The 16167-nt window shown below is 41.4% G+C and overlaps 1 protein-coding gene across 19 annotated transcripts in view; it reads left to right on the top strand.

The window, feature by feature from the left end:
• The window catches only part of PHLDB2 (pleckstrin homology like domain family B member 2), a 217986-nt gene that overhangs the window by 178758 nt on the left and 23061 nt on the right, over positions 1-16167 (top strand). For 10 of the 19 annotated variants that reach the window (XM_084801890.1, XM_084801889.1, XM_084801876.1 and 7 more), the window contains 6 exons: positions 313-441; positions 7010-7165; positions 8080-8190; positions 10206-10295; positions 13235-13378; positions 16002-16142. In XM_084801890.1, coding sequence (XP_084658016.1) covers positions 313-441; positions 7010-7165; positions 8080-8190; positions 10206-10295; positions 13235-13378; positions 16002-16142 — 771 coding nt within the window. The remainder of the gene's footprint in view (positions 1-312; positions 442-7009; positions 7166-8079; positions 8191-10205; positions 10296-13234; positions 13379-16001; positions 16143-16167) is intronic. The other 9 variants (XM_084801877.1, XM_084801881.1, XM_084801883.1 and 6 more) reach the window with 4 other exon arrangements.

Here is a 16167-nt window from a genome sequence, read left to right on the forward strand (position 1 = left end):
TTTGTTCCTGGTGGACCACTGATCAGAGTTCCCTTTTCCCACTGTCCCTTGTATGTGGTAGCAGGAAAGAGGGAAGGAGGAATGGCAGGCGATTGTCAGTACCTGGTGAAGGAGGCTGTCTGAAGAAAGCAGGGTCTTCCACTCTGCTCTTATCTCTTTGCACTAACCATTAACAAGCTTTGTTTGTTCATTCCTAGTGTATGCTTGTGCCTGTTTGTTACCACCTGTCACCACCGGGGGATGTTCGCTAGCACCTGCCTGGGCTGTGAAGGTTAATGTCCATCCTTCTATTTTCTGATCTCTGAACTTCAGGAGAAGGTAAAGCTTGATGCTGAAAGGGAAAAGCTAGAGAGGCTTCAGGAGCTGTACTCGGAGCAGAAGACGCAGCTGGACAATTGTCCTGAGTCCATGAGGGAGCAGTTACAGCAACAACTCAAGAGGGTCAGTAGCAAACAGGCATGCACGGCTGCTTTGTTTCATTTTGTTTTGTTTCTTTTGCTATTAAATTCTGTTTCCCTGTGACTTACTACTTCACAGAGCATACCTTTGCCTAAGTTCTAGTTTTTAGATCCTTAAAAATAGAAAGACGCATGCTAACTGTATGTATGATTTCATGTTAATCAGTTGAAAACCTCCTTGTTAGGATTCTGTCTCTAATTGATAGTGCAAAAATGTCTCTGGAGGCCTGCTTAGTAACTGAGGATAAATTGTTCTTGACTTGTAATTGGCACCAAAATTGTAGCATCTGAATCAACTGACATCTTCTCCTACTGTATTGTGAGTACTGTTTGTCCTTGAAAGGTTTTCCCATTAGCTTGATTTTATGCTTTTGTTTAAAATTTACCCTGTTCTCTTTGCCACCCTCGCCCCTGCCCCTGCTGAGTCTTGGACTCTTTCTTCCTGCTGTTTAGAGATCTTGACAACAGTGAAATACCAATATTAAATATGTGGAGTGTTACAGGTGCCTTTGGCATCTTTTAATACAGGTATCTTAACTTTCAAAAGGGTCCTGGAGTATGGACCTTCTGGTTAAATGTTACTACCTCATTCTCCTATTCCTAAAGCTGGCAGGGATTAACAGAGCCACACTGGTTACTTTCTGAAAAAAAGACTTCGTAAGCGGGTAACTTCACAAGCGCGGGCACAACCACATCTTATTTCACAGTGTCTTGATGACTGGGTCATCTCTGAACCAGCAGCCCAGAGTGTCAGTGATCCCTGGGAAGGAGGCATTGACAGTCCTGCACCTCTTAAGGAATCACAGGACTAGCAATTAGTCCCACGTCGGCAACAGTTTATGATTTCATATGAGTAGACAAGAAGGCGCCTTTCGTTCAAGCTTGGCCTGTCCTTTGTAAGAATGACCAAGTAGAAAGTTCAGTTATGATGGCACTCTTGAAAAAAATTCTAGGACCTTTATTACAAAAATATTTGCTATTTCTTGGAACATTGTTAGGCAATGAGAAACCTCTGTTAAAACCATTTCGTGTATAGCAGAGGTTGAAAGAAGCTAGGCATGGTGCCATATGCCTGAAATCCTAGAGGCCAGCCTGGTTTTGATAGTGACTTCTACCCAGGCAGAGCCGCATGGCAAGACCTTGTCCCAAACAAACAAATACTTAAGAGGATTCAGGGCAAAAAATCTATAGCATAACAAACAGCATGTAATATTATTTAAAGAATGTCTTAACAAGCTATCTTTCCCCTTCACTTATTTTACTCTGTAAATGCTCATCTCGCTGCCAAGAAAACTGCTTGTCCCTTTATATCACACTTCTCTGGAATCTTTGTGAGAAAAATAATTTCATAAAGTCTAGCATTTCTGAAAATATTTTAGTCTGTATTGATGTTTATTGCAGTTCACATAAGAGATGGGAGTGTTGGGTTTTCTTCCTTAAAAAAAAAAAAAAACAACTCTGCTTATTGCTAATGATTTAGCACTAAACCCATGATTTTTGTCTAGGTCTGTACCAAGCTTATGCATTTTATCCTTCTTTTCTTCTAGTTGTTAAGGAATCTGTGTTCTTCATAAGCCTTGCTTTTAGATTCTATTAAGAACTTGAGGTTGTTAATATCACTAGTGACTGTTTGCATAAGCTGATTCTTTAGATAACTCTTAGGTCTATATGCTCTAAGAATCAGGACTCAAAGAAGAAAGGAAAGAATACAGATGGCGGCTCCAATAAACTAAAAACAAAGACTCCTTCCTCATCCTCAACCTACGACCACAGGCCCTTTCCTTAGAGCACGCTCACCTCATAGTAAGAGAGCTCATATTCTGTTGCCTAGGCAACTCTTCACCAGTTTCTTGACTTAACCTCTCACCTCACAGGAAGTCCATTCATGTTAAGAACCTCCTGTGTTGTTGTAGCCTGTTTCTCTTCAGACTGCAAAAGGATCCCAAAGGCATAGAACTAAAAAGTCAATAGTCTATTGTCTTACGACTAGTTCCCCTAGATGGTGTGCTGCATGAAATAAAAAAAAAAATCAATAAATAAATAATAAAGAACGTCATCTTCTTAAGCTGTGTGCTTAAACTTCATAAGCCAACCATCTGGGTTGAGCGACTTATACACTTGTGATATCCTACCCATAAATCACTGCTTCAGACTCAGAGCAAGCGTGCAGATGGTAAGAGGAGGCTTCCGGCTGGTGTTTAGACCAGAGGGGGCTTGCCTGTCCTGGATTGCTCTCAGTGCAGAACAGAAAGCTGAGATTAAGAGTGATTTATATTTGCCAGGATGGTTTCTGGTGTTTAAGTGGAGAAAGCAGCCACGTAGCTGGGGCAGTATGCCAATGCTGTTTATAGTAACTGTTCCTCTACGTCAGTGGCTCTCAACCTGTGGGTTGCAGCCCCTTGGGTTACATATCAGTATCCTGTATATCAGAAATTTATATTATGACTCATAACAATAGAAAATTGTAGATATGAAGGAGCAACAAAAATTTTATAATTGGAGGTCACCACAACATAAGGAATTGTATTGAAAGGTCATAGCATTAGGAAGGTGAGAACCACTGCTCTAAATTGTTGATTTTGGTTTTTGACTTTAAGAAAAAAAATTCTATGCAGCAACACCTAAAACTGGGAGTCTCCTGTTCCATCACTGTCTCTAAAATCCATTTTTATCATAGCCTAAGAAAGCTGTTCAGCTACTGTGGGCTTCACTGTCTTTCTACTGTAAGAGTGAAGGTCAGTGCGCTTACCTCTTTCCACATTTCTTGAAGAGTGTTTGACTCTGCCATGTGATATGGAGAGAGGTTTACACACCCTGTGCCCCATCGCAGTGTTGCCTCTAGAGCTGGCCGTAAGCCATCAGTGAGATTATTTCCAGCCACACCACATTTGTTCTCCTCTTTCTGTCCCTCTGTTGGGCAACGAAAACCTAAAGATCTACTTGCAAATGTCTGCCTTATAAACTCTGAAAAAAAAATCCACACAAAACCAGAATGGCACAGAATTGTTTTTGATGCAGCTGTTCTGTGTCTTCCTTTGCCCTTTTGTCAGTCGGCCAATCAGTAGAGGGGCGTGGTCATGTGATGATGTCCTTTCGGTGAGTGAAAGTCTTATTATATTTTTCAGCTGCTCATGTGTTTGACTGAGAGCTGCCTGTGTCTGTTCTCCTGTCTCAAATAACCTCTGCCTGTCTCAAATGCCATTCCCAAACTCTCGTTTTCTAGAAGTTTTAAAGGCTTTACTTCTCTCCCCACAAGCTTTTCTTTCAGCGTTTATATGAGCACGAAATGATGGCGTCTGCTGCCTGAAGAGATGGCTGCACTCACAGAATCTGGGTGCTGCGCCTTGCTGAGTTTTCAGCTTTTCTCCCTTGTACGCTATTATTTTCCTTCAGTAGTTTAAATGTTTTCTACAGACCAATCAGTGGGTGACTCTGTTGCTGTGTTTCAGGGTGGCACGTGTTGTGTAGTGGCCGCACGTGGAGTCAGCAGCTGGCAGGCATAGAGTATACTGTGAGCCATATGCACACTGGAAAGATGATTCATAAGCCGACAGAGGAACTCAACATTTTTTATCTTAATTTTCTTTAACCCCAAATTAAGCTTAATTGGAAGATCTTGAGAACTTAATTATATGTGCTTATGTGAATAAATATACCATCTAGTACATTATTTCAAGACTACGTTTTGTTTAAGATACAACATTTTAATTTCTGTCAGCAAGCAATTCCTTTAGAAACCTCTGATAAGCTGAAAATATTAGCCAAAGTCTACGTCAAGATACTGAGATACCCCAGATCATCTAATGAGTATGCATATGTTTTCAAAACTTGGCCTAGACAAATTTAGTCTCTCTGTGTGTTTTTCTCTCTGTCTCTGTCTCTGTCTCTGTCTCTGTCTCTGTCTCTGTCTCTGTTTCTGTCTGTCTCTCTGTCTCTCTGTCTCACACACACACACACACGCACACGCAGACGCACACGCACACGCACACGCACATGCACACACACTTCCTGCCAAGACAGAGTTTCACAACTCAAGATCCTTCTGCCTCAGCTTCCTGAGTGCTGGGATGGTTCAGTACACATGCTCTACCCCACCCCACATAGAATGTTTTTCAAATTGTGTTTTTCCTACTCTTACACTTGCTAAATCCAGTGTGCATCAGCATAATGACCTTGTTGGGATAGACTTAACTGTCATTTCATGGCAATTAATATAGCCTTTCCGTAACTCACCTCTACAACATCATTTATTGCAGAGACAGAAATATTCCAATTGAATAAAACAATCATACTTTATGAGTGAATAAAGCCAGAAGTAGAAGTTATATAGTGACACAGAGGTCAACAAATTATTATAAACTCTCTTTGATGATTTAATTGAAGAGCAACAAGGGATGTCATAACTGTCCTGGCTCTGCAGGACTGTTAGCCACATTGTCCAATTGCATCTTCCTTTTGGCCAAATATTATTTATAAGTTATCATTTAAAAATATTCTACACAGAGCACATTCAGAATTCTGCTAGTGGCTCCAAAGGTAAAGGGATATTTTTTTAATGGACTCATGAATATTTTATACGATGTGTCCCAACCTCAGCACAAAGGCAATGTGTGAATGCATTCCTGTTTTCTCAAATGTCCCAAGGTTGAAGAACCCCCTTCCTTAACTCTCTTTTATGGTTACTCATGGGGTAGTGGTACCTAACTTTTTAAATCTCTGTCTGAGTTAGGGTTACTGTTGCTACGATGAAATACCATAACCTAAGCAGCTTATGGAGGAAAGGTTTTTATTTGGTTTACATATCACAAGTCAAAGTCCACTGAGGCAAACCAAGGGAAGAACTCAAAACAGGGCAGGAGCCTGGAGGCAGAAGCTGATGCAGAGATCTTGGAGGTGGGCGATCACCTCCTCCTCTTGGCCTACTCAGCCTACTTTCTTATAGAACTCAGAATCACTGTCCCAGAGGGTCCTCGGCTCCCTACAACCAGCCTATAGCCCAATCTTAAGGAAGCCTTTTCTCAATTGAGGTTCCCTCATCTCAGATGACTCTAGCTTGGGTAACGTTGACATAAAACTATCCAGCACAGTCTCCTTCCATTCCTGGTGAAAGCTTTACCTCTACTCTTTCCAATAAAGAGATTTGTGAACAACTAAAGTGGATCCAGAAAAGCTCGCTAAAGGACTCTTGCTCTCCAAATACCTTTCTTAGAAGATGTGGTTTTAAAAAAAATGTATGTGTATGGTATGGTTAGCTGTGTGTGTGTGTGTGTGTGTGTGTGTGTGTGTGTGTGTGTGTGAATATAGGTGCACTGAGATGCCAAAAGACAGTGTGAGATCCCTCTGAAGCTGGAGTTACAGACAGTTGTGAGCTACCATACATGGGTGCTGGGAACCGAACTCAGGACCTCAGGAAGAGTGGTATGTGCTCTTAACTGCTGAGCCATCTCTCCAGCCCTCCAAATGATGTTTTGGGGAGTTGTGTGTTCACAGCAACTCTTAGGAGAATAGTGAGAGGCTTCCCACATGTAATCTGCTTCACACAAGCATACGTTTCAGTATTAGTTTTCCTTGCCACACCACTCCATTGGTCACAATTGCTGAGCCTAGAATAACATTGGTTCATGTTCAGGTGCTGATTTCTTGAGTATGTGGCCCTTCTCTATAATATAGTCAATAATATAATTAATATAAGAAACATTTATTGCATGGCCACTCAAGGTTTATCTATTTTGACTTATGTACATATTTGTCTACTTGTGTACACATTAGAAAACAATTGCTAAGAAATTGAGCTGGGAATGATAACACATACCTGTGATCCCAGCACTGTGGAGGTTGAGGCAGGAGGATGGTGAGCAACAGGTGAACTGGAACCATACAGAGAGACTCTATCCAATAGAGAGTGGAGAAGGAGGGAGAGAGAGAAGGAGAGGAGAAAGGCAGAACAAGGAAAGAAAAAAGGGATAATAAGAAACAAATTTGAAAGGAAAAAATAAACACTAAACATAAAGAGGATTTACTGTTTTCTCCTTATATACCAGTGGATTATGTTACAATGTTGGGGTTCATGTATTTCCCTTAAAGACTTTTGATGTACTTTAAAATTAACTTGTGAGCTATTTTAATCTGATATTACTTTATTTTATAATTCATATGAGAACTATGGAGAACAATAATTTTCTTAAGAGACTATTTGGTCTTCAAGTAACATTTAAGTTGTTTATGGACATATTTTTTTATACTACACTGTCCATTTAAAGCCATCTAGTGGCTTTACAGAAAAAAAATCTGCCTACAAACACACACACACACACACACACACACACACACACACACACACACACCAAAAAACTAATGGTGAAGTAAAACTTGCCCTCTGCCCCAACTGTTCCCCTCTAACAGCCACAGTGGGCTTACATCTATCACCTTGTTCTAAGCCCACACAATGTTGTAACCAGGCATCGGTACTGGAATGGGCACTTTTGTTTCCTCTCACTGAGAAGGCTGCAGCCTCTCTGATGTGCTTCATTTTCATCCTGTTTTATCCAAAGGATGCTGACCTGTTGGATGTGGAGAGCAAACACTTTGAAGACTTGGAATTCCAGCAACTTGAGCATGAGAGCCGCCTGGATGAGGAAAAGGAGAACTTGACTCAACAGCTCCTGCGGGAGGTGGCGGAGTACCAGCGAAACATTGTAGCCAGGAAGGTAATTTGCCAGGGGATGCTTGATGTGAAAAATGAAAAGTGACTATTAACTGTGAGACAGTAACCACTGTCATTAGTACAGCTGTGGAAGTTGTCTGTCTCTATCTGAATATCCTTTTGTGTAAATCACATTTGGCCTGAAACATATGACAAATGATGTGATACCCTATATAAACTGAGGCACTGTACAGTCAGTGTTATAATATTTTAGGGGTGTTTATGGTTAATACACCTCCCCCTTTTTTTACTCATATAAAGGCCAAATCATAGACAATGAGCTATTTATTTCATGGCACTCCCTCTGGCAGTTGAAGTAACTAGATTTAGAATGATTCTATGAAAAAAAAATTTAATTTGGTAATTTTCTTTCCATTGATTAATAATTCCCAGTGCTAACTGGGAACCTGTTACCATTAGCAACAGACCGGTAGGAAATCATTCTGATTACCTTGGTCTCTACCTAGCCCTCCTACCTTGAAGCCCAGCCCAGAATTTAACATTTATTCCAGAATTTATAACCATACCCAGAACATTGTACTAATTGGGTAAAATTGAGGGAAAAAGTTACTGGAGAGAATGAAGGACAGAGAAAGTGACCTCTGGTTTAATGAAGAAATTCTATTGTTTTGTTCACCAGCATGTTAAAAAAAAATCCACTGATGATCTAAAACAAGATTTCCTATTGAAGTCTGAATCTTTCAGAATAAATTTTTCCTGGCTGCAAGTCAAGAGGAGTTGAACTTGGTTGATCAAAACAAACGCTTTTAAGCCTCCGGTAGTCATGGTGGTCCACGGCCAAGTAAAATTTGGGCACTCTTTTGGGTTCAAAAGACCTTTTCCTTTCTCGACCAGGACAAACTGGCAAGCCTTTGACTGTCTAACGTGCCTCTTTCGATGGTTACTTTTGTCTCCCAGGAAAAGATTTCTGCATTGAAAAAGCAAGCCAGCCACATCGTTCAGCAGGCTCAGAAGGAACAAGATCACTTTGTGAAAGAAAAGAACAATCTAATAATGATGCTCCAGAGAGTAAGTACTTCCTGTTCAGCATCAGTGACAGTAAAAGCGTAGCTTCCAGCTGGGGGAGGACTGCCTTTCCCTGCGCAAAGCCTGTTCGCTCAGAGAAAGCCAATTGTATTCACTCTTCATGCAGTCTTCCAAATTGGCAATAATACTCTCTGGTCATTACCTACAACTCAGACAGTAAGCAGGGAGGTTTTGCTCATGCCTGTTCAACACTGAAAGTATGAACTATGACAGATCTGTACTTTATCTTCCTTCATTTAAAAAAAATCACACTTTATTCTAATAGTTATTTGTGGTAGATTTAAAGGGGAAATGTTCTTTATACTGCCATTGAGTACATTGGCTCAAGTACTCCAGTGTTCCAAACTGTAATTATTTGTGTGGGGGGGTCTTCCTCATAAATGTCACATTGAAGTTAGTTTGACTTTGCTGAATCTGGAGACACTCCATGTGGCTTGGTTAGAAAAGTGCCAACATCCTCCTATGGGTCCATGTTCTTATCTGTCCTAATAAAGGGACTCATTAAAACATTTCCTGAGGCCGAGATTGTCAAAAACAAAACTGTAGCCACAGGACAAGCATGGCCCCTGGTACTATTTCAGGGGAAAGATACCAGACACCAAAGCAGATGGGGTCTCAGGTCAGAGTCACAGCCAGGGTAATAAAAGTCTATGCTGGACCCCCAGCCTGGAGTAGGGAGACGATGGAGACCCCCAGCTGGGAGTAGGGGGACGATGGAGACCCCCAGCTGGGAGTAGGGGGATGATGGAGCCCAGAGTGAGGTGGACCATCCCTTCTGAGCTACTTAAGCTTGCAGGAGATGGGTCCTTTTTGTAGAGTTACTTACTAGTCCACCCGAGGGCCCTCTGCAGCCCACACACATCCTGGCAGCTTCTTCCTGCTCTGTCATCTCCCAGAAACCCCTCAAAGGACATATAGTTCCCCTCACCCTGCCCTGCTCTGTGTGACACTCTGTTGCCTTCAGCCAACTCCCTCCCCCACCCCCACCCCCGCCATAATTGTTTTCCCCTTTGTGTACAATAGTCAAAAGCGCAACTTAGATTGCACACTATCTTGCATTCTTTTAAGTGGTTGTTGAACATTTCAGGGGCAAACAAAAACAAAAATCTCTAAATTGTAGATTTTTTTTTTTTACAAACAAACTAATAAGGTCACAGATAACATTTGTCTTCATTAAAAAATAGATACATTTAATTTGATTACGAAAATTGTGGTTTATAAGTGATGAGTTTTGTTTCCCCCTAACTGATCTATAGGTACCTTTCAATATCAATGAATATGCCAACAGAGTTTTTCTTCTTTTTTTTTTTTTTAATGGGAAACAAATGTGGACTAAAATTTAAAAGCTGATTCTCCTTAATCATGGATCCCATGTTTGTGGTGTGACCTTCTTGCTGAAATGTACTTGCAGCACTTTCAGAGACAGGCCCACAACAGTAAGCACTTTGAATCAGCCCACTGTGTCACTGTCCAATTGGACTTGACCTACGTCCTGCTGTCTCAGTTCAGCCACTGAGCTTTTTTCCCTTTCATTTCGCTGTTTGTTTTCAGGGAGAGTCTCAGGTAGGCCTTGCCAACATCTAACTTAACTCTATAACTGACACTGACCTTGAACCCTGGTCCTCTTGCCTTCATGTCTCGAGTGCTGCAATTACAGGCTGGTGTCACCAAGCCTGTCTCCTCTTACCATTTTTTTTTTTTTTTGCTTCAACTGGAACATCCTGTCTTTCCCTTAAAACTACTGCCACTTTGTAAAATTCATCTTGAATGAAAAGTTATCTAACTAAAAATGTTTGAAAATTGCTCTTGCAGCATATCAGCTAGCAGTAGGTGAGACGTCTGTAATGACAACCTTTTACTGAGAAAGAGGAAAGGAAATAGAAATGGGCATGTCCGGGATTTTGATGTTTGTCTTTAAGGCAAAGTCAATGTGGTTTTCAGTCGCTTACCAAGTTGACTCCAAGCTCAACAGCTCAATTGGCTTTGCATTTCTTTAGGAAAAGGAGAACCTCTGTCATTTGGAGAAGAAGTACTCCAGCCTCACTGGTGGGAAAGGATTTCCCATTAACCCCAATACTCTGAAGGAGGTAAGCCATGATTTTAAATGTCTGCTCAGGCCAACATGCAATTCAGATGTACCTCAGTTTTGTGTAACAAGTCAGCTAAGAAAAACCTTAGCTTGAATGACTTGCAAAACCTCATAATGTTTGATAACTTCATGCTGGTCTTTATTTGTGCATCAAAGAGATCAGGGATTACCTTTGTGTGTAATACACATGCATGTTTGTGTGTGTCAAGACCCATCTATTTGTCTTGATGGTGACATTGTGAGGTACGTTGAGCCTTGCATTCACCCCTTTCCTTTCCTCATTATTTCTCCCTTTTTCTCTTTCTTTTTTCTCATGAGTCTTATAGAATATGAAAATCCCCCTCCCCTCTCCCCCCCACCCCCCCGCCCACCCCAGGTATTTGAGAAGATGGTCTGGCTTTTTTCTTTGATCTTATTTTTCCTGGGATTTCCTGTTTGCATTAGCCATGCATCCTCTTGCCGAAGTATCCTCCCTCCCAGAGCTACACAGGTAGAACACCCTCTGCTGTGGAAAAGTGTAATGCCGATGATAAAGTTACTTTGTATTTATTGACTTATTAACTAAGGAAAAGAGTCATTGCTCATAAAAATTTGCCTAACCCGGCTGGAGAGATGGCTCAGCCGTTAAAGGCTATGCTCATAACCAAAAAGGTAAAAATTTGCCGAACTAAAAGAATGCTTTTACTTATAATTTTGTTACATAAAGAAAGCAGAGTGAGGAATTCGTAGGTTAAAAAAAAAACAAAAAACTCTGTGTCTCTGTGTGTGTGCGTGTGTGCACATATACATGTTTATTCGTGTGTGTTCAGGTATATGAAATAAAATGTTCATCACAATAACAGGTGGAACCAAGTTGGTATCTCAGAAGCATTTAGAAAATATTTCTCTATCAGCTTTGTTAGATCATACTGTTACATAGTTTCCATTATTGGGAACGCATAACTGGTGAGGTCAGTGAGGTGAGTGTGGCTGTGAATGGCATGAGATAAGATCAACGAGGTGTAAGGCAGGCGTTGTGAGCTGGGGTAATGAAGCACAGCTTGTGAATGTGTTCTAGAGAGCCGACATTATCTGATGTCCGTTTGTTAAAGGCCACTCTGGGCCACTCAGCCAACACTAGATCAGAGGATGTCTGAGGAGATGAGCACAGTAATGCAGGCTAGGGCTTGGCTTAGGTGCTTAGGTTCCAGCAATAACTGTGAGATGGAAACCTGGCTGGATTTGCATGTACTTTGCAAATAGAGTTGAAAGTTCTTGCTGCCTCATTGGATTTTGTGGCGAGCTGACAATGAAACATTCCCAGTTTCAGGGTTAGAGGAACAGCTGGTACTTCTTGCTGATGTATCTGATGATGAGGGAAGAGGAAGTTTTAGGTAGGGACACTTGAAGGTTGATTGACCCTGTGCACACTTGGGAGGGCTGTGACAGCCAAATGAATGACACGTTCTTTCTGTCTGTCTCTCGTTGCCGTCTTATTGATGAGTTGGTCTTTACTTTTCTTGGACACTCCTGGGTGTCAAAGGCTCATTAGCTTTGCTTGCCCTCAACATATAACAAGACTTGACTCGGAGGATACTTTGTCTAGTTTCTAATCTTTTTGCCTTCATGTTCCTCTTCCATCTCTCTCTCTTCTTTTTCCACTCCCTTCTGAAGAATAGGCACTCATATCTGACAAAGAGAAAACTTCTTGACGCAAGTAAACTGTATGATCTGTGACTCATAAAGGGAAAATTTCAAAGCTAGATTGTAAAGCTTTCTATCAATCAAGTGAAAGAATGGCTCAAAGCTTTTAATTTCCTTTCTGATCCATTACCACAAATAAAATGAAATCAGGCAGCCAAATTCACACCTTCAAACACTTCCCCTAGGACCTGTGTCGCCTTCTGCTGTGCAAGACTTCAGGACGTTGTGCTGGCAGTAGTCAGCTCTAGTTTGCTCTGCTTTTATGCAGTGATGGGTTGTCCAGAAAACCTTCCATTTCCAGCCTACACAGTTTTTGCTACACAGAGTCACTTTTTGAAGATCTTCATGGTGCTTCCTTCATTAATGGTCTAAAAATAAAAGTCAAAAAACTCAAACTGCACCCCCTTTCACTTTCAAAAGACTGTTATTTTATATGCCTTCTTCTTCTTCTCCATATGACTTTACTGGTGTGGCAAAATGTGGATCTGTGTCATTGCTTCCCGTGAAAACCATTCTAAGTACCTTTTCCACAATGATACTTTCAGGAGTCTTGATTCTGAGAGTTTGATTCCTAGGCATTTTCTTTAAGCTGGAGCTGGAGCTGAAAAGTAACTGGAGCTTCTCCATCCTAGCAACAGAGTTTGAGTTGGGAAAACTTCCTTGAGTGATAGCACCACGTTGGTGACTGCGGCTCCTCCTCCACGCCCCCAGGCCTGTGTACGTCCATGCACATGGATGTCAAGGCAGCGTCCTCATTCTTACTTGACCGAAATGTCCCAAACTAAATCCCACTAAAGCTAAGTTGTTATTTTTATAAATTTTTTCTTAATGCAAAACCCATCAGCCCACCTATGCTGACACTGTAAATTTCAAACCACAGAAGACAGGAACCGTGCGTATTTGTGGAAAAGGCTCTTGAATCAGAATGAGTGTCTCTTTGGTATCTGACTGTTCAATAACTGTATAGAGATAATGCCATTCCGTTGACAGAGTGATGCTGCGATCCCTGGATATTTATCGTATGGTCATCTTGATTTCACCAGAAATTATGTTTAATACTTGTAATGACAGTTTTCAAGATTGAGCACTGCAAATCCATTTTCATTGCTGATCATTCACTTAATGAGACATTGAGTCAGCCCAGGTATCTGGCTGTGTTGCGCTCAGCTAACTCATAGTACTGGGATCATTAATACTCTCGCATGCCTTGGCTTGTGCTTTCTTTGTGTTTAACTTCTGAATTCCTCCTTTTAGGGCTATATCAGTGTAAATGAGATTAATGAGTCATGTGGCAATTCCACGAATCTATCCCCTTCCACTCAGTCCCCTGCTGATGCTGCCGCTGCTGTCACTGAGCCTGCCTCGGCTGTGCCGGTGAGCCAGCCCCAGAGTTCAGAGGTGTGTGGGCATGCCTTTCATTCATTCATTCACTGCTCTTCCTCATGTCAGAGATTAACCCACAGTTCACTGAAAATGAGCAAAAATGAAGGCGGATGTTCCGGAGGACCGGGGTGATGCTGAGTTTATGAATTAGACCAGATTGGGGCAGGGGGGTGTGGTGGGGGAGGTTGTTCTACACTAAAAGTGTTAGAAACTTTGAAACATGTGGCAAACATGTGGGACTAGACATAACTGCCAACAAATAAGGTCAGTGTCTTAGCATCCTAACCAAATCTAATTTTCCGAGATTCAAACTCATTGGTTTGGGTCACCTTCTCAGATGGGATTTGTTGTCCATTTTGCTTGGCAATATTGAGTTATGCTTTGATTGTTATGCTCTTCTAGAGCATTCTTGGGAGTAATGAGAAGTATGAATGCCTTCTACTGATCACATTGCTTGCTATGTGGGATTTTAACAAGAAGCTAAATGGGAAGATAGTGCCCAACATTTGTGATTTCACAGTTAATAAGTCAGAACAATCAGATTATGGATTTCATGTCTCTGTCTCATTTCTCATCTCATGTGTGTGTGTGTGTGTGTATGTGTGTGTGTACCTTTTCTTTCTCCAATAAAGCAAAGGTCAGCTGTCTATTCTGGATTTATGTTTCCTTCCACCCTTTCTCCTCATCCTGTCACTCAACCTTCATCAGCCCCTTGGCCTGAAGTCATGGCTCCATCTGTTGATCCTTTCCCTTTAAATGACACACCTCCTCCTCTGCCAGCTAAGAAACACAGGAGGCAACAGCAGCAGGAGCAACAGGTAACCAGAAAGATGGACAGAACATGGTGTCTCTTCATCTCCTCCAAAGCTGATTTTCAGAAGGGAAACTTGCAGAGCATCTTGCTTGCTTGCTTTTTTTTTTCTTAAGGATATTCAGTGCAGCCTAAGGGTGCTGGGATCAATAAAGCTTTGATATATTTCATATCTTTATGCTTCTCAGCTCCCATTCAACAAAATAGTGTAGCATGTCTCACATCTTTCTTAATATACTGACAAGTATTTCCATAAAATTCATACCATAAAAAGTTGTGATGACAAGACACTTTTATTATACATTATTGAAGCCCTAATATTAGATGTCATTCTGGGGCAGTGTCCAAGTTGCCAAGGACTTGGCAACTCTCCCTTCATCCTTCTAGTGATCCTGTAGAAGAGGAATTCTCTTGTACTTGATGCCTTTGTAAAAGCCTGTTTGTCCTGCCCCTGCCACCAGGGCTGATGTACAAGGGAACAGATGAAATAGTTGAATCAAGTAACTGATGTATACAAGAGACGAGCTTGGAGAATGACAGGACTATGTACCATCAATTTTAATGTGCCTTCATCTCATTAGCAGCTTCATTTAGGAAAGGGAATACCTTTGGTGGCAAAATAATCAGTTTTCAGACCTGATGCTTTATGCCCAGTATTAACAGACTAAATTCAAGGGTGTTTGTTACATTCTGAAAGTCAAAGCTGGGCCATTTGGCCACAGTGCAAACAGAACGTGTTCTGATGCCATTTTCGAGCTGAAATCAGTGACTAATCACCCAAACTTTGAGGATTGTCATGGTGATGTGGACTTCCTGGCTGTGAATTTCAACTCTGCCCCCTTTGAGCTGCAGGACCCCAGGAAAGCTCACGGAATGTCTCTGCACCCCAGGATTCTTCCTTTGTAAAAATAGAGGGAGAATACCAACCTCACAGGATTAGTATAAAAGCTGAATAAGATCATGGGCATGGAGTATCAAATGCAGGAAAAAGGAAGCTCCTAATAAACACTAGCTGCTGGAAATATATCATTATAGGTTAAGATGCAAACACATGTCATCACTGCCATGTGACACTTTATTATGAAGTTATTTTTACTATCTAAGACATTTTGAAGAGTTTAAAGAGGTCAAGCAAACTTGATTTTTTTTTTTTTAGATCCATCTTCCTCTGAGTCCCAAATTTGGATATTTTAAGATGGCAAAATTCTTGCTTTAGGAATATGACTGAGAGAGAAAAAAAAAGGTGTAGCCTATTGCAGCATTTAACTATGAGAGATGACTATGGGACCTTGGCCATGAGCTTTTAGACAGATGCGGTCTATGCAAGCTTACTTGGGTTTGGAGCATTATATGATTATTACATGAGTATTTATTATATGATATGTGGGGTTACTATTTCACCACAGCTTTCCTGCTACTGCCTGTTCTCTTCATCCTCTTTCATTTCCTACTTCTTGTCCCCCTCACCGGGGTCTGTGCCACCAGACAGAACTGTCTCTAGAGTCTGTCTACAGGCACGGGGAGTTGGGAACCACTGGCTTGCTTTGGCCACTGGCTGTACAACCATCACAACAGTGGTAACCACTGTGGCAATGTGTAAGCAGCACTATAGAAGCAAAATGTGATTTTCTGAAAGAAAATTATAGAGCAGATAATTTCCGTTATCTAGTCACTTCAAATGCTAACGTTACGCTGTTCGTTAACACTAAGTTACAATGTTAGTGTAAAAGAAATGTCAGAATTCAACTCTCAAAGCTCCTTTGTGAGTGCATTGCTTCTTGTCAGTCAGTCAAGTTTTGCTGTTCTGCTTTGCATTTGCATTTGAAGCACTTTAGAAGTCTGGAAGAAAGGAAAAAACAGCACAAAGAAGGCCTCTATCTGAGTGACACTTTGCCTCGAAAGAGAACCACACCTTCCCTCTCCCCACACTTCAGCAGTGCCACCATGGGGAGGAGCACCGCCCCGAAGGTAGGATGCAGAAGAGCCGTGACCT

Source organism: Acomys minous (assembly GCF_964271855.1).
Source record: "Acomys minous genome assembly, chromosome: 11".
NCBI classification, from domain to species: Eukaryota; Metazoa; Chordata; class Mammalia; order Rodentia; family Muridae; genus Acomys; species Acomys minous.